General features: G+C 44.6%; 1 protein-coding gene across 9 annotated transcripts in view; it reads left to right on the top strand.

Annotated features, from left to right (window-relative positions):
• The window catches only part of myo9ab (myosin IXAb), a 234,826-nt gene extending 217,513 nt beyond the window's left edge, over positions 1-17,313 (top strand). For 7 of the 9 annotated variants that reach the window (XM_029758347.1, XM_029758342.1, XM_029758343.1 and 4 more), the window contains 10 exons: positions 293-354; positions 4,627-4,819; positions 5,458-5,586; positions 7,461-7,566; positions 7,841-7,972; positions 8,217-8,340; positions 8,875-8,928; positions 12,972-13,168; positions 13,617-13,759; positions 13,863-17,313. In XM_029758347.1, coding sequence (XP_029614207.1) covers positions 293-354; positions 4,627-4,819; positions 5,458-5,586; positions 7,461-7,566; positions 7,841-7,972; positions 8,217-8,340; positions 8,875-8,928; positions 12,972-13,168; positions 13,617-13,759; positions 13,863-14,245 — 1,523 coding nt within the window. In that variant the 3' untranslated portion in view covers positions 14,246-17,313. The remainder of the gene's footprint in view (positions 1-292; positions 355-4,626; positions 4,820-5,457; positions 5,587-7,460; positions 7,567-7,840; positions 7,973-8,216; positions 8,341-8,874; positions 8,929-12,971; positions 13,169-13,616; positions 13,760-13,862) is intronic. The other 2 variants (XM_029758350.1, XM_029758344.1) reach the window with 1 other exon arrangement.
• The last annotated feature ends 970 nt before the right edge of the window (positions 17,314-18,283 follow it).

Raw genomic sequence — 18,283 nt, 5'->3', positions numbered from 1 at the left:
ATTGTATCCAGCTGTTCTCATAAATATATCTCCTCTCCATCCGCTCTCTAATGTTCACTCGAGCACAGGCATTGGCAGCTTTCTCTCTCCAGACTGCCTAATCTATATTTAAGCCTTTGTGGTCTGCTTGTTGACTGACGGCTTGTGGTTGGACACGAAGCATTGTTCGAACGTTGCTTAAAGGTTAGGGGAGGCAAATTGCTTGTTGTTGACTGAAAAGCATTTGGAGACGTAGCGTTCATAGGTTGGGTAAGGGTATAGAGATTGTTTCTGACTCTGTCCTCTTCTGCAGTGTGTCGGTACGCCTGCCATAGAAAGTGCTGCTCTAGGATGACCACGAAATGTAGCAAAAAGGTAAGAAGCTATTGTATAGTGTGTGTGTATTTGTGTATTCATTATTAAGACTGGAAAGAAGGGATAGAGTATCAAGCAAGAGACAATTAAGTACTTGCAGGGATGTTGTAGTTTTTAAAGGGATAATCCATCCAAACCACTAATTCCTATGATTAACAGTGTTAAATAAACACTAATATGTGAAAACCAATATTTTTTTATGAACAAAATTTTGTCTTTATAACAAGGTTGGTAGCAATGTGAAAATCGTTGAGGAAATCTGTTGCAGCTCAAGTCAACTACAAATCCCACAATGCGATGCTCTCTCTTTGGGCTGGCTAGCTAGCTAAGTAGTGCTTAATTTGGCTCCTCCTTTGGACTGTTTCGTTCCGGAACCTATACCTCTCGTGGCATGAAAAATAATCTTCACAGTTTGCCATGTAAAAATTTTTAAAAAGCAATCGGGTTTAATTCGAGTTGCCTCCTGCCTCCTTAAAAAACATAATGTGAAAGCGTACGTTTTCAGCCTGCGCCGGATAAGAATTGATGAAGGTCAGGCCTGGGCTCATGGATGGCGCTACATTGTAGCCTTGAGACCAACACGTTGCCGTGGCAAGAGAGAGAAGCGCGCCTGTAGTCTCTCACACAGAGCTAGAGTGAGATTTACTTTCTATGATCTCTCTCCTTCTCTCTGCTCTGACAGACACGAGCCTGCAGCTCTCATCTCTCCAGTAGCACTTCGTCATTTATTTCCTTATAGAATCATATCCGTGGGAACCGTGCTGCAGCGCCGTTGATAAATTGAAATACATTTGCCAAAGTTATAGAATTAGGCCTACTGCTGTCTGTTCAGAAAGAAATGAAATCATTCAGAATACTACACCAGGATTAGGCCTATAAACCTAATTTAGCCACAGAGGATCAATAGCTTTCTTTTTTTTTTTTAAAGGTATTGCCTAACTGTGAATTGTGTGTAGCCCAATCACAAGGGGTCTGGAACGCGTGGAAAATCTGTCGGTGAACAGCATGCAGCCAAAACAGGCTTTTTGCAATATTTCAAATACAATTGTGGGAAAACACAGGTTGGAAAGCAAATTGCTCCTGCTGAAAGAGAAGACTCATCTGTCTGTAGGCTACCACAATATTTTCTAAACTTCCAAATAGGTCAAGCGAACAGTACAAATTGTACAAGCCTATTGTACAAAGTAAAACGAGAAGACATGCTTTTTGGCACGAGTGCGTCGGCCATCGCCGGCGAGTGAGCTGCGCATCATTGACTGGAAACTGGAAAGCTATTTTAGGACTATAATTTCCTCCTCGTATTGTACAATATGTGTCTCAACACACCTAGTATATTGATGGATTCAAGACGAGGTTGTTTTTATTGAGCTCAGATTCTGTTTGCCTGTCATTTCGATCGTTTGCGCAGTAGGAAGATTCTTCTGAGTCTCCAGTCATGTAAAATGACGTAGAATGCCATGAAATGCGTTTTTAAAAGGCAAAACATTTTTGGGACCCTACAGGTTGACAATGTTTGACTTGTGTTCAACTTCTGCAACCACCTTTACTCTACTGCTCTATGCCACTACGCAAATGCCATGATATTGTGGATAGGGTTGCCAACTTTCTCACTACCAAATAAGGGACAAAAGGTGGCGTGCCAGTGCACGGTGCCACGGCGGTGTGGGTATGGTGTTGTGTGAATGAATATACAGTGTATATTCATATTCTTTTTCAATTGGAAAGGCAAAACATTTTTATATTCCATTTAGTCTATAGCTTTACTAAAACTGTATCATTATGTAAACTTATGTGAATAAACCTCAAAATAAATGAAGAAAATCACAATTTTGACCTTTACAGCAACAACAAAAAAAACATTTAAAATGCAGAAGAGGGGAATGAGTCACTCAGTCTACTTTTTCCATGGATATTTTTTGCTGCTCTTGACTGATTCAAGCAGTCATTTGTCCTTTTGGATACCCAGAGAGAAGTCCTTACATGACAAGTCACAGTTCACAGATATTGAAGTTCAATTTTGATCAGATTTGTCACAGAGCCTCTGTGCTGCATCTGTTTCCTGAGTCTGACCATTTAATGGTCATCAGAGAGAAAATCCTCTCCACAAAGGCATTTAAGCCTGGCACACTGAGGATAAATGAGACAATCCTGAACATGTTGATCAAGTTGGCTTTCCCTAGGTTTTGGAAAACTGCCACCTACTTCTCCCTGGTGGATTTTGTGGTATCCTGTCTGGCTTTCTGTATTTCCTCCCGGCTAGCACAAAACTCTTCATAGAGTTGGTCCATACTGACTGTCTCTGTCAGTTTGAGGGCAACCACCAGCTGCTCCAGGTCAGTGAAGGAGAGCTCCTCATAGAGGTAGATCAGTTTCACCATTACATTTTCTGGTGAGAAATCAAACCACTTATCAATGTATGTAATGACAGTGTCATAGAACTTCACAAAGTCCTGTTGCTGCTTGGACCTTTGTGCTGACAATTGCTTGTCCATTAGCTGCTCGGTCTTGTATCCAAAAAGCTGTCCTGTTTCCGCTGAAGCATCTTCATTTTTTAACTTTTGGACTTCCTCGTAAACATCTGTGATGCGGAGCGTTGTTTCCTCCAGCTTTTTTACGAGTCGGTCAAAAACACACCCCACGTTGTGGAAAAAGCACAGATAAATCTCAGCAACTTCCGTTCTTTTCTTCATACTCAAAAATACTCTTCAGTGCCACAGGACAGGTCTCTCCAAGGGACCTGAAGTACGAAGTAAGAGCTGGCCAGCTTTGCAGGAGACGATCGACAGCTGGATGAAGAGAGGAGCCATCGTGTGCAAATGTGTAGCAGAATTTCACGCCACTCAATGTCAACAAAGGCAAAAAATTCATGTAGTTCCTCTCTTCGGGAAGCAGATACTGAGAAGTGGCTGTGGATCTTTAAAACAATTGTCTCAATATCCACTGACAGCTGATCGCAGGCGTGCTTCCAGGCATTATGAGCTATGTGAGCTGGGCAATTCGCTTTCAGAATGCGATTGTTGGCACTGCTCAATAACTGGTAAACGGAGTGGTGTATTCCAAAGTTAACATTGGCATGATCTGCTGCATAGGCTGTGATGTCTAATATCCAGTTCCTGCTTTTCCAGACAGTTCATCAGAGCTCGATGTATGCCATTTACCGTTTCATCACGGTCTTCATTAAAGTCATGTAACTCTATCAGACACAGAGAAATATCTCACGCACACTGGAAACATTTTTCTATTTCACTCGTTTGAGGCATCACTTGGCAACTGAGAAATACACGGGCTCACCTTCGGTCGGGGACAGATCATCCAAAATATCCCGCACGGTCTTTGGTCCTGAAACATAAATTGTAATCATCTCAGCTTTCGTTCTTCCCAAGTTCATCGTCTTCACAACATTTGAGTCATGAAACAAAGCACCGTTGAGCTTAACAAGACAGTCGGTGCCGTTGTAGCCGAGTCCGTGTTTAACCGTATGGTACACATACGAGGCTTCACTTGCAGCGATTCTGTTATTTTCCGCAGTAGACGTCACGTAGAATGCACCAATATTGCTAGCACCTTTAGCTAGCGTGGCCTTGTGCATTTCTGTGGATGCATGCTGAGTTAGGCCAATTGAGAATTCCCGATGGCATAAAGTACAGAAAGCTTTAGTCGAATCACCACTGGCGGGTTTAACCCATGTCTGTTTGCTTCACATTGTTTGTTGTAGCTGCACAGTCTTTTCTTTTTTGCAGGTTTATCCATATTTCCTTGATATGCCAAACCGACCGAACAACAACAGAAATTACTTTGCAGGAATTGGCGCGTTTACGCTATACTGTGATTGGATGAATATACGAGACAAGGGAGGTCCCGTATGGGACAAACCAATTGATCCCAATATAAGGGACATCCCGGCTAATATGGGACAGTTGGCAACCCTATGCAGGCCATACTTTATTATAACAATTGCATTTTTTCATGCCTTCCGGTACCTCAGAGCTCCCCGGGTCACCCCCCTCTCACGCTCACTTTTTGTTCCGGCACCTGCCGATTTACAGATGAAGCACAGGCTAGCTAGTAAACGTAGCTACACACAATAAAACCAATGTCAGTATCAGCATGTGAAGTAGCTAGCTACAGTAGCTGTAAAATAGCCTAAACAAACTCCACTATCTGTCTGTTTGCCTGTACTTCTCAACTTCTATTTCTATGTGTCCGTCCGTGTATGTGTGTGCATATACATGTGTGTCCGTCCTTCCATCCGTGTGTGTTCTTCTCTATCAGTACGACCCGGAACTGTCGTCCAGGCAGTTTGGCGTGGAGCTGTCTCGTCTGACCAGCGAGGAGAGGACAGTGCCCCTGGTGGTGGAGAAGCTCATTAACTACATTGAGATGCACGGCCTCTACACCGAGGGCATCTTCAGGAAGTCTGGCTCCACCAATAAGATCAAGGAGCTCCGGCAGGGGCTGGACACAGGTGTGATCGACAGGGTCCTGCTCCAGTGTAGATTGTAGGGTTATGTTGTAAACCGGGGAGGGACGACAGAGCTGTGGTCAAGGCACTGTCTATAGGTTTTCTGATTGGTTAATATAATGACAGGATACTGTATGCCCTAGCATGAAAATAGGCTGTTGACACAGGCTGTAATAGTAGTGGCAGCACTTCCCGTGAACAAGTTGCCATAACACCATGTCCGAGGTATTCACACTACCGGATCGAAAGCACTGTGTCAGTAGCAAAGAGTTAAACAGTTGTAATGTTTACTCCAACTATAGCACTTAATTCATATTTATACTGAACAAAAATATAAATGCAACATGTAAAGTGTTGGTCCCATGTTTCATGAGCTGAAATAAAAGAGAGGGGGGTGCTGAGGAGTATTTATGTCTGTAATAAAGCCCTTTTGTGTGAAACAACTCATTATGATTGGCTGGACCTGGCTCTCCAGTGGGTGGGCCTATGCCCTCCCAGGCACACCCATGGCTGCACCCCTGCCCTGTCGTGAAATCCATAGATTAGGGCCTAAGAATGTATTTCAATTGACTGATTTCCTTCTATGAACTGTAACTGAGTAAAATCTTTGAATTTTGTCTCCCATTGCCCTCCAACTCCAGATGTAAGCAGCATGAACTTGGACGATTACAACATCCACGTCATTGCCAGCGTGCTCAAACAGTGGCTCCGCGACCTGCCCAACCCTCTGATGACCTTTGAACTCTACGAGGAGTTCCTCCGAGCCATGGGTAAGGCCTGGGGTCAGAAGTAACCACATTGGTATTTGTTACAATGTTACTGTGTAGTAATGGTTAAAGGTGGCCTCTGTACCATTTTATAGATGCCCGAAGGTGTAGATACAATATAATAGATATGATGATGATATAATGGATGAAGGTACAGTGGGAGGAAAAAGTATTTGATCCCCTGCTGATTTTGTACGTTTGCCCACTTACAAAGAAAGGATCAGTCTATAATTTTAATAGGTTTATTTGAACAGTGAGAGACAGAATAACAACAAAAAAATCCAGAAAAACGCATGTCAAAAATGTTATAAAATGATTTGCATTTTAATGAGGGAAATAAGTATTTGACTCCTCTGCAAAACATGACTGAGTACTTGGTGGCAAAACCCTTGTTGGCAATCACAGAGGTCAGATGTTTCTTGTAGTTGGCCACCAGGTTTGCACACATCTCAGGAGGGGTTTTGTCCCACTCCTCTTTGCAGATCTTCTCCAAGTCATTAAGGTTTCGAGGCTGACGTTTGGCAACTCGAACCTTCAGCTCCCTCCACAGCTTTTCTATGAGATTAAGGTCTGGAGACTGGCTAGGCCACTCCAGGACCTTAATGTGCTTCTTCTTGAGCCACTCCTTTGTTGCCTTGGCCGTGTGTTTTGGGTCATTGTCATGCTGGAATACCCATCCACGACCCATTTTCAATGCCCTGGCTGAGGGAAGGAGGTTCTCACCCAAGATTTGACGGTACATGGCCCCGTCCATCGTCCCTTTGATGCGGTGAAGTTGTCCTGTCCCCTTAGCAGAAAAACACCCCCAAAGCATAATGTTTCCACCTCCATGTTTGACGGTGGAGATGGTGTTCTTGGTGTCATAGGCAGCATTCCTCCTCCTTCAAACACGGTGAGTTGAGTTGATGTCAAAGAGCTCCATTTTGGTCTCATCTGACCACATTTTCACCAGTTGTCCTCTGAGTCATTCAGATGTTCATTGGCAAACTTCAGACGGGCATGTATATGTATTCTTGAGCAGGGGGACCTTGCGGGCGCTGCAGGATTTCAGTCCTTCACGGCGTAGTGTTTTACCAATTGTTTTCTTGGTGACTATGGTCCCAGCTGCCTTGAGATCATTGACAAGATCCTCCCGTGTAGTTCTGGGCTGATTCCTCACCGTTCTCATGATCATTGCAACTCCACGAGGTGAGATCTTGCATGGAGCCCCAGGCCGAGGGAGATTGAAAGTTCTTTTGTGTTTCTTCCATTTGCGAATAATCGCACCAAATGTTGTCACCTTCTCACCAAGCTGTGGAGGTCTACAATCTTGTCCCTGACATCCTTGGAGAGCTCTTTGGTCTTGGCCATGGTGGAGAGTTTGGAATCTGATTGATTGATTGCTTCTGTGGACAGGTGTCTTTTTTACAGGTAACAAGCTGCGGTTAGGAGCACTCCCTTTAAGAGTGTGCTCCTAATCTCAGCTCGTTACCTGTATAAAAGACACCTGGGAGCCAGAAATCTTTCTGATTGAGAGGGGGTCAAATACTTATTTCCCTCCTTAAAATGCAAATCAAATTATAACATTTTTGACATTTGTTTTTCTGGATATTTTTGTTGTTATTCTGTCTCTCACTGTTCAAATAAACCTACCATTAAAATTGTAGACTGATCCTTTCTTTGTTAGTGGGGAAACGTACCAAATCAGCAGGGGATCAAATACTTTTTCCCCCCACTGTATGTTGTGTGTGTGCATAGAAATAGAAATACTAGAACATTCATTCCCATTTGACTCTGTGACGGGTGCCACCGGCGGCCATATTGACAGCACCCATAGAAGTGAAGCAGGAAGTAATGATTCTTTTTTTTGTGTGTGTGACGTTGCTTCCCCCACGCAGGCCAGCCAGACAAGCGGGAGGTGATCCGTGGGGTGTACTCTGTGATTGACCAGCTCAGCCGAACCCACCTGAGCACCCTGGAGCGCCTCATCTTCCACCTGGTCAGGTGAGTGGTCACGTTACTCCGACCGGGAAGCAGGATGTGGAGACTCACTGGATGCCTCCCGATTCTCCATCCCCTTCTTCCAAAGTGTGCACTTTCCGTCATGGACTTAACTATCGGAAACTCCCCCCAGTCAATGCACCAAGCCGATGCTTCTAAATCCATGAATGGGTGCATGGGAGAAGGGTGGATAATTGGGAGGTTGTTATCCACTGCGTTCCAGTTTTGACATCTGTACTTTGTTGAGACCTCCTCTGATGTGTGTGTGATCTTCCAGGATCACTCTGCAAGAGGACACCAACCGTATGTCGGCCAACGCCCTGGCCATTGTCTTCGCCCCCTGCATCCTCCGCTGCCCCGACACCATCGACCCCCTGCAGAGTGTCCAGGACATCGGCAAGACCACCGCGTACGACTCAGACCAGAATGAACAAAACACACCACAAACACCCACCATCACTCGATTAGTTGCGAGTGTGTAGACAACGGCACTGACAACTGACACACCTCAATAGCTATTCATCAGATGAGTCAATGTGTTAATTCTGTTGTGATACCTGTTCCTATCAGACAGAATCGATTGTAAAGTATAGACTGAGCAACAGGACAAGTCATGTTATTCACTGGTGCTCATTCTGTATGTCCTCCTCTAGGTGTGTGGAGCTGATCATTGGAGAGCAGATGAATAAGTACAGGGCCAGACTGAAGGACATCAACAGTCTGGAGTTTGCTGAGAACAAGGCCAAGAGCAGACTGACACACATCAGGAGGTCCATGGTAAGGCACCAGGACACCAGGGGTCGTGTTCTTTAGGCATCAAATCGGATAAAAATTGGAGGGACTTCCTGGACTTGTCCAATAAAAAAAACGCACATTTTCATTTCCATTGCAAAACATTTAAGAGTTTTCTGTTGCATGCCCTAATGAACTCGACCCAGGGGTCCCAGGCAGGACAAATGTGACTGAGGTCATCATAGACTTCCCTCTCCATCTTCCAGTGGTTGACCTTTCACCTTTAATCTTTAGCCCTTAGTTCCTCTCACCGGATGCAACATTCTCCCAGTGATCCGAACATTACACTCAATGATGAAATTACTTTAGCCGTGATTTTGGCCATGACGTCATGGGTCATGATTTAAGTTCATCTCCAGAAGTATTTCACTTTACCACCATATGAAAGTTCATTTGAGTGCAATTGGTTGTAATAAAAATAGTCCTACCCTCCATTTCCTTCTAATAGCACCATGTAGTGTTTAGGCTTCAGCCCTAACCCTGTTTTCTCCTTTCCCCCTCCCCTCCCCCCCACTCCAGAAACCTGTACTAATCGCTGTTAGGTTTATTGGCATAACCCGCACAACCACCCCGGTATGTATTCCTAGTATATACTCCATGAGATCACACCCAGTCCTGTCAGACCATTTGTCTGTGGTGCTGTCAATCAACCAGTCCTGTCAGCCCATTTGTCTATGGCGCAGTCAATCAGCAAGTCGGTACCTCCCTCATGCTGTGAAGTCCACGTGCCCTCACATTGCCATCTCTTCCGTCCTTCTGTCTCTCTTCCCTTCTCTTCATTCTCCCTTTCTCTATACACTGAGTGTATAAAACATTAGGAACACCTTCCTAATATTGAGTTGCACCCCCTTTTGGCCTCAGAACAGCTTCAGCTCATCGGGGCATGGACTCTAAAATGTGTCGAAAGCGTTCCACAGGGGTGCTGGCTCATGTTGACGCCAATCCGTCCCACAGTTGTCAAGTTGGCTGGATGTCCTTTGGGTGGTGGACCATTCTTGATACACACAGGAAACTGTTGAGCATGAAAAACCCAGCAGCGTTGCAGTTCTTGACACACTCACACGGGTGCGTCTGGCACTAACTACCATACCACGTTCAAAGACACTTAAATATTTTGTCTTACCCATTCACCTTCTGAATGTCTCAATTGTCTCAAGGCTTAAACATCCTTCTTTACCTGTCTCCTCCCCTTCATCTACACTGATTGAAGTGGATTTAACAAGTGACATCAATGAGAGACACTTGGATTCACCTGGACAGTCATTGTAATGGAAAGAGCAGGTGTTCCTAATGTTTTGTACACTCAGTGTATATCTCTTGTCCACAGAAGATTGTATTTGTGTCTACCAAAGTCGGCCAACTAATATTCTCAGCTTGTCACTTATCCTCGCACCGTTGACACCGTTGATTTGTCATACATTTGTAATAAATATCAACCTTTTTTTATTTGTTAATTGAAACCGTTTTATGATTCATTCATGACTATCAACGGTCATTACTAGGTCATGTGAGAGAAATGAGAGCTGTGGTTCGTCCGTTGGATAGATAGGGCAGAGTTTAGCTTATGTTATACAACTGGTGGTTCTAATTCTGAATGCTGATTGGTTAAAACCGCGTTCTAGCTATTCCACAAGTTACCACCGCTAAAAATGCCCATTTACTCTGTTCCATCTGACTGCGCAATCCACTGTCTCATCAGCCCAACCAGGCAATTTATAAACTTGATCTCCATTATAAAAAGCATCTATACATTATCTCATTTCTTTTAAAATAAAAAAAGGTTTTCAAATGCTGAGATTTGTATAAACCTTAGTGTCTGTCTCCCCGACATTGGCAACATTGTTTCAATATTCAAATTAAATCTCCAGGTCTCCCATAGTAATGAACGTTTTGGGAGTCAGGACGAGACAGACATGCAGCGTTTCTCAGCCAGTCGAAATCATGAATCAGCTGGCATCATATTTATGGATATATATACAAAAAATTTCAAAAAGGTAAAACGAAGTGCAGCTAGTTTGCAGTCTTTCCAGCTTCACTTTGAAGTTATTGTTTTAGTTGAGTTGTTGGCTAGCTCCTCTGAACAACATTGTCCTGACGAGTGAGCACATTTTCTATGCTAGGCGAAGTCGTGCCTCATTAGCTCATTGTTATGGATGTATCTAAATAAATGTCACTAGCTGCACTGTTTGACGTGACTGTAAGTTAGCCATAGTTGGCTAGCTAGCAAGCAAGGGATAAGAACGTTTGCAGCCAGTATGGGAATGGAACATTTAGAACCAACGACTGGTTATAGAACAACCAACGTGTCCATAGATACAGAACAAAAAGACTGAACAACTGGGTCGCGTCCATAGATACAGAACAAAAAGACTGAACAACTGGGTCGCGTCCATAGATACAGAACAAAAAGACTGAACAACTGGGTCGCGTCCATAGATACAGAATAAAAGACTGAACGACTGGGTCGCGTCCATAGATACAGAACAGAAAGACTGAACGACTGGGTCGCGTCCATAGATACAGAACAGAAAGACTGAACGACTGGGTCACGTCCATAGATACAGAACAGAAAGACTGAACGACTGGGTCGCGTCCATAGATACAGAACAGAAAGACTGAACGACTGGCTCGTGTCCATAGATACAGAACAGAAAGACTGAACGACTGGCTCGCGTCCATAGATACAGAACAGAAAGACTGAACGACTGGGTCGCGTCCATAGATACAGAACAGAAAGACTGAACGACTGGGTCGCGTCCATAGATACAGAACAGAAAGACTGAACGACTGGGTCGCGTCCATAGATACAGAACAGAAAGACTGAACGACTGGGTCGCGTCCATAGATACAGAACAGAAAGACTGAACGACTGGGTCGCGTCCATAGTTACAGAACAGAAAGACTGAACGACTGGGTCGCGTCCATAGATACAGAACAGAAAGACTGAACGACTGGGTTGCGTCCATAGATACAGAACAGAAAGAATGAACGACTGGGTCGCGTCCATAGATACAGAACAAAAAGACTGAACGACTGGATCGTGTCCATAGATACAGAACAGAAATACTGAACGACTGGGTCGCGTCCATAGATACAGAACAAAAAGACTGAACGACTGGATCGTGTCCATAGATACAGAACAGAAAGACTGAACGACTAGGTCGCGTCTCTAGCAACCGAACCGATAGAATGACTGACCAGCCGGCTTGGGTAGCAACCCTAGATTTGTGTAAGGATGAACTAGTATGAATAAATTCATAAAAATAACGTTTTTTATGAAAATATGTCAATCATTATTTGAATATGTTGGTAACCTGTTGTATAAAAGTGATAATGCCCTAGAAGCCGGTGTTTGGAGGATATATATTGGCACGGTTTGCCGGTGTTGTGCCGAAAATCTCCCCCCTGCCAGAATTGTCCCCCCCTTTCGCGTTCTTCATTGCTGCGACTGGCTTGATAGTTGAGATTTCTGCTCTTCACTCCGTTGTCAGTTTTGCCTACATTTCACTGATCTTAGTAGCAGAAGGCAGTTTTCTGTCTGCAGTTTTCGGTTTGGCGATTTGTTTCAAGTGTATGTGGCGGTTTTAGCTTGTATGGTACCCTGGGCGAACCCCCCCCCCCCTTCAGCGCCTGCACCCGGGGCCGCCCTCGGCGGCTGCCCATGTCGCCCGTGCCGAAATCCGCTACTGATTTGTATTAGTCTATAAATAAATCTCTTTGCCAAAATTTGTCAGCTCTCATGTCTTATTCGACTAGTATTGTTGAAAATGTAAGCATACTAATTCAGCCATAGTTGTTCTGAAATGTTTATTGCTTGCCAACATTTTACTCCCTCCTCTATGTTTAATATAACACACATACATTAATTAATCATTTCGGTTGCCTATCCTGACGTGAAGTTTGTTCTATAGAAAGTATTTGACTCTGATGTGTGTCACAGAAGGTATTTGACTCTAGCCACAAAATGAAGGTAATTAGAAGGGATTCTGGCAGGGGGGAGATTTTCGGCACAACACCGGCAACACCCGTGCAAATATATCCTCCAAACACTGGCTTTTCTGGCATTAATACTCAATTAACCAATGAGCTTGCTTTGTTTTATGTTTTCATTAGTTGCATCTCGACCGAACCAAAGCCCCATGGCTAACATTTATTTTTTTTTGCTTTATTTTTTTGTTGCTTCGCATCATAACATGCAGCCTAAAAAGGTAACGCACACCTGTGTATGCTTGCGTGCGTGTCTGTGTGTACTCTAAAGTTTGTTGGTTTTATAACACTCATGAAGTAGTTTTTATCATAACTTGATGAACATATTCTGGAAAATATGCATATTCAGTTGCTTTGTGCAGGTTTGAGAAATTTAAAAGACCATCATCAACCATGTCCCTCGCTGTGGGTTTTCTGTCCAGCCATCTTGAATACTCATCTCTCAGGCTGTCGCCACTGTGTATGTGTTTGTTAGTAGAACCTGTCCTCATGACACTGAGTCGGATGTGAACCGTTCCATCAGCCTCTATCCTAACCACCTAATGGCCTGCTGTAGCCTAGCCTAATAGCCTAGCTTACCTCATAGACTAGCCTTTATGCTAACTAGCCCTCTGCTCTGTGTCCTATAGGGCAAAGGTGGTCTTCGGAGGGGTAGCAGCCACCACACGCCGTCCCCGCCCCTCAGCCCCAGAGCGCACCCGGTGGTGGATGGGGACAGTGCTGGAGAGGAGGGGGCAGAGCCAGGGCTGACGGAACAGCAGCAGGCCGCCATGCAGCAGGAGGAGAGGGTCCTCACCGAGCAGATCGAGAGCCTGCAGAGAGAGAAGTGAGCCTGTCACGTCGTCCTTATTATCTGTTATTCACTATAACTCTAGTGCTGTAGGGGGTTTCTCAAAAACGGTACCTGCCCTTGGACCTTCTCCTCCAATGTGTTTTGACAATGAGGCGAGGACATAAGGAATTGAGGAAAGACAAATTGAGAAAGAGACGAGTTATACTGTCTTGTGAACAACTTTGTTGATAACAAGAGAAGGAGCCTAGTAGTACTCAGTTGGTTATTCTGCAGATGGGGTAATGTATGCCATTTTTGCAGATGCTTTTATCCAAAGCAACTTTTTACTTTCGGGTGGTTCTGGGAATCGAACCCACTGTCCTGGTGTTGCAAGCACCATGCTTTACCAACTGAGCTACACAGGACCACATGTCGACAGGGTGTTGATGGGATGTGTAACTGTTGATCGTGTGTGTGTGTGTGTGTGTGTGTGTGTGTGTAGGGAGGAGTTGACGTATGAGATGTTGATGTTGGAGCCGCGGGCGTCTGATGACGAGACTCTGGAGTCGGAGGCCTCGATAGGAACAGCAGACAGCTCTGAGAACCTCAGCATGGACCATGAGGGAGCCGCCTCCAACCCCTCTGGTGAGACTGGAGAGTGTGTGTGTCGTGTTCTATATGGGGTGCGTGTCTGTCTGTCTCTGTGAGTAGTAAACACTTCTCTCTAACCAAGTCTTTCTCTGGGAAGGCACCTACCGCTCCCAGAAGTCTGAAGCGAAGAGCCGCCGCGGCCTCCGGAGACAACCCGACTCTGTGGACTCGGTCGACTCCATCTTGTCCACCGCCTCTTCCTCGCTCTCCTCTTCCTCGATTATCCCTCCTTCCCCCAACTACCGCTTCCGCTCCTCCTCATCCGGCCCCCTGCTCGCCTCCTGCTCATCGGGCCTAGGAGTCCCCGTAGTGCAGTCTGAGGGGGACCCGAGGGGCACTGTGGGGGTGAAGAGTCGCCACCGCCTCCGGCTGAGTAGGAGCTCACCGCGTGAAGCCCCCGAGGGCCACAGGAGGGAGTCTGACTTCAGCTCGCCGCCCCAACAGCTGGTTCTGTATGGCAGTAATGAGTTTATGGTGTGAGGGAGAGTGGCGGAGAGACGAGACATCCGAACCGCCTTCTATCCCCCATGCCGATAGAATGTGTATGAGGGAGGGAGGAAGGGAGTGAAACAGGGCTGGAATGGGCCATGTAGGCATCAAACTCTCACTTCTGTCCTCCCCTAGCTGTACTCACTTCTCTACTTCTTCCCTGTGCCAGTCTTGCCTTGGAGGTCCGCCGCCGTCCCACTATGCAGCTGGGCGCCATCCGCTTGGTGGGAGTGGGCTGAGAGGGAAGTTAAAGATGATGAACGGAGAGGGAGAAAGAGATGGAATGAATGAAAGAAATAGGAGGCCTCGGGAACTAAGATGGAGGTGTGCCAGGAGGCTGTAGAGGAATAAAAGGGCGACTGAAAGCGAGAGGGAGAGACGGAGAGTGAGGAAAAGGATGAAGGCGGCTGCCTCGACTCGCCTGTCTTTTGGAACTTTGACCTCCAAAACCCCTTGACCCCTGCTGGAGCCTCAGGGGCACAGGGGGGCTGGAGAGAATGTGAAAAAATAGAAGCTACAGCGCCATCTTTTGAGTGGAGGTCTAAAGTGGCTTGAGCCGCTCAATAGCAGAGTGACTGACTGAGAGGACTGTCTGCCATTTTGATAAGAAGCACTCAGCTACTCTCACATCTGCTTTCACGTTTACACGATACAGCCTCTCCACAAGGCTGCATGCTCCTTCATTACACTTGTTTCCTATGCCTGTTCAAGAGACTACTGTGGTGATATGTTATACACGTGTAATATGACCTTATTATGATTATTTTTATGTTATTCAAAATATGTAAATAGAAGGAACTCCAGTGCTACTGGGTCGTCCAGTGTTTCTAATAACGGTCTCTTGTCAGGAGTCTTTTGCAAAGTGAAGTGTATGGGATTCAGGTTATGGTTTTGTTTGTCATTTTGTTGTTTTGTTGATTTTAACGAGGTCGGTGCTATCCGGGATCTTTGGGACGTTCCTACCCTAAACACTAACCCTTATCCTAACTATAACCATAAACCTTACCTAAACCTAAACTTAACATTTTTTTTTATTTCAACTTCAATGGGGGGGTAGGGACGTCCCAAGGATCCCAGATAGCACATACCATTTTAACAGAGCCACTTGATGTGTTCAGTTGGTGCCACTTCTTCTCATGTGAAATAATACATGTGGTGCAACAAGAGATTGACTTTCAGACACTTACGATCATCACAGCACTGTTGCCATTGTGTTTGATACTGCGACTGCGGTGTTCAATGTTTATCAGCCATAATGTTTTGTAATGCCTTTCTCCTCCAGCCATCGTTTGTCTGTGTGTGTGTGTGTGTGTGTGTGTGTGTCCCCCCCCCCCAATTCTACGTTGAAGCTACGTTTGTTCTGAGACATCAGTGTTAAGAGTACCCAAATCAGGACTTGAATTTATTTTGTCTCTTTATTGGTGTATCATTATTGTTGTTGTTATAGTTGCTGTTGAGGCTATTGTCATCTTTTTGTTGTAACAGCTTTACTTGCGTGGTAATGGGGATTTTGTTGAGACGAAATACATTTTTATCGCCTATCTGTATCAAGAGTGTGTGTGTGTGTGGTTGGTTGGTTGGTTGGTTATCACTACTGCTCTGTTCATTTGATGTCAACACAGTCCAACCTTTACGATAGACACACACACACACGCACACCGTCCTCTGCTACGTATGTCCCATACAACCTTTGAGCCAGCCGAAACCTTCGCCTCTGATTTTGACATTGGTTAAAATATGAATTAACCTTTCCATCCACTTCACTACCGGGCTTTCCTGAACAGTAGCATTTATCCATGCTAAATGTGTATTTAAATGCCTCACAGAGAAAAGGCAATCAGTTTCAATCGTCCAGTGTGTTTAAACAGAAGATAACTATCTCTGGTACTGTAAGATAAATACTGCTATACTCTCTCTCTATACCGTGCAATATCCTATGTGTCCTGTAGGGGGACCTGTCTATCTATCTATCTCTTCTCACCAGTACTTAACCTGGAGTTAAATCAGTATTATAGTCTTGCCATTCCTATACTGTACTTGCCATCCAATGCATTACAACAAGGACACATCTGAAACAACACAATCAAAGTCTTGTCATAGGGAAGGTGTAGGACTTGATCGCAGAATAGTCATCATAATGAATAGGGAATTTCATGTAGCCTATGTGTTTTCGTCACAAGCTTGCCTCTTCTTCAGTGTGCATTGTTCCATCCAGATTTGCCACTGTGTCCCGAAACCGGTAGAGACTTCACTTGCTGCTTGTTGTCTACTATTCGGGTGAAGCAGCTGAACCATGGTGGTATTTTAGAGAGCAGGCACCTCGATCAGTCACAACCGAACCTGGCTTGTAATCATTCGGCACTGAATGAAAGAAAACTGACTGAAACAGGAAGGGACTACCAATAAGAAGCGCTTGTTTTTGGTGTGCCCTAATGAATACGACCCTAGTTATCAGAAAGAGCACTCAGAAGTTCAATTTGAGAGGGGAGCACTGGGGATTGTTGAGGGGCGTGGGAGAAAATAACCATTCATACTGGTCAAAAACCCACACTAAGCACGGTATTTGTACACCCGAAGGCTGGCATTGGCGTCCTGCTAAAGTGAATGTACCTATCACTGGAAGGCAATGCTCTGCTTTCTCTTGTCGTTTTGTTGTTATTTTTATATACAGTATGTATATTGTATTTATGATCATGCTTATGAGTGTACATTGAAGAAAGAAAAAAAAGCCTGTAATAAAAAGGATATATTATCCTGTGTATGACTCCTTATATAATATTAATCATATTTAATGTTTTTTACAGGCTCTAAAAAAACCTGTCATGTTTGTTGCTACAGCAAAAATCCAACTTGAGCAATTGTATCTTTTTTTGTGTGTGTGTGTGCTACTCTAGACACAGTTGTATGTATAAGGTGCAATTTGTGTAAGATTTCTTTTTTTATTATATAAATATGTCTATGGTAAAAAATAAAAAAAATTATGGAAAAAATCATGTGCTTATTAAAAAAGCCAAACTGTTGTGAATTGTGTGATTAAAATACAGTGCATTCGGAAAGTATTCAGGCCCCTTGACTTTTTCCACATTTTGTTACATTACAGCCTAATTCTAAAATAGATTAAATCGTTTTTTTCCCCTCATCAATCTACGCACACTATACCCCATAATACCCCACTATACCCCAACCCCACAAACCTTTTTTTTAAACATTTTTGCAAATGTATAAAAACAAAATATTACATTTACATAAGTATTTACTCAGTACATTGTTGAAGCACCTTTGGCAGGGATTACAGCCTAGAGTCTTCTTGGGTATGACGCTAGAAGCTTGGCACACCTGTATTTGGGGAGTTTCTCCCATTCTTCTCTGCAGATCCTCTCAAGCTCAGTCAGGTTGGATGGGGAGCGTCCATGCACAGCTATTTCCAGGTCTCTCCAGAGATGTTCGATCGGGTTCAAGTCCGGACTCTGGCTGGGCTACTCAAGGACATTCAGAGACTTGTCCCGAAGCCACTCTTGCGTTGTCTTGGCTTGTGTGCTTAGGGTCGTTGTCCTGTTGGAAGGTGAACCTTCACCCCAGTCAGGTCCTGAGTGCTCTGGAGCAGGTTTTCATCAAGGATCTCTCTGTTCTTTGCTCCATTAATCTTTCCCTCAATCCTGACTAGTCTCCCAGTCCCTGCTGCTGAAAAACATCCCCACAGCATGATGTTGCCACCACTATGCTTCACTGGAGGGATGGTGCAGGTGCTTTGACTGCAACGTGCTGGCCAGGGCTCTAGGGGAATGCTCCCTGAGGCATTGGTTCAAGGAAGAAGTGTCTGGTTTCCTAGATATGTTCTCGATTAGTAAGGAGCTGTTTGCTCATAGACTGGCTAGGTACTCTGTCTGGTGGGGGAAGGGCTCTAATTAAAACAAATCATTGGTAACAAAAAAAAAAGTGTATAGGAGCACCTCGGCACCAGAAAAGAAAGTTGTTTTTAAATCGATTGAGATATAGCCTATATGAATTGTAGCTACTTCTGAAGCAAAA

Source organism: Salmo trutta, chromosome 7 (assembly GCF_901001165.1).
Source record: "Salmo trutta chromosome 7, fSalTru1.1, whole genome shotgun sequence".
Classification (NCBI taxonomy): Eukaryota; Metazoa; Chordata; class Actinopteri; order Salmoniformes; family Salmonidae; genus Salmo; species Salmo trutta.
This window is presented reverse-complemented; position numbering and strand designations above follow the sequence as displayed.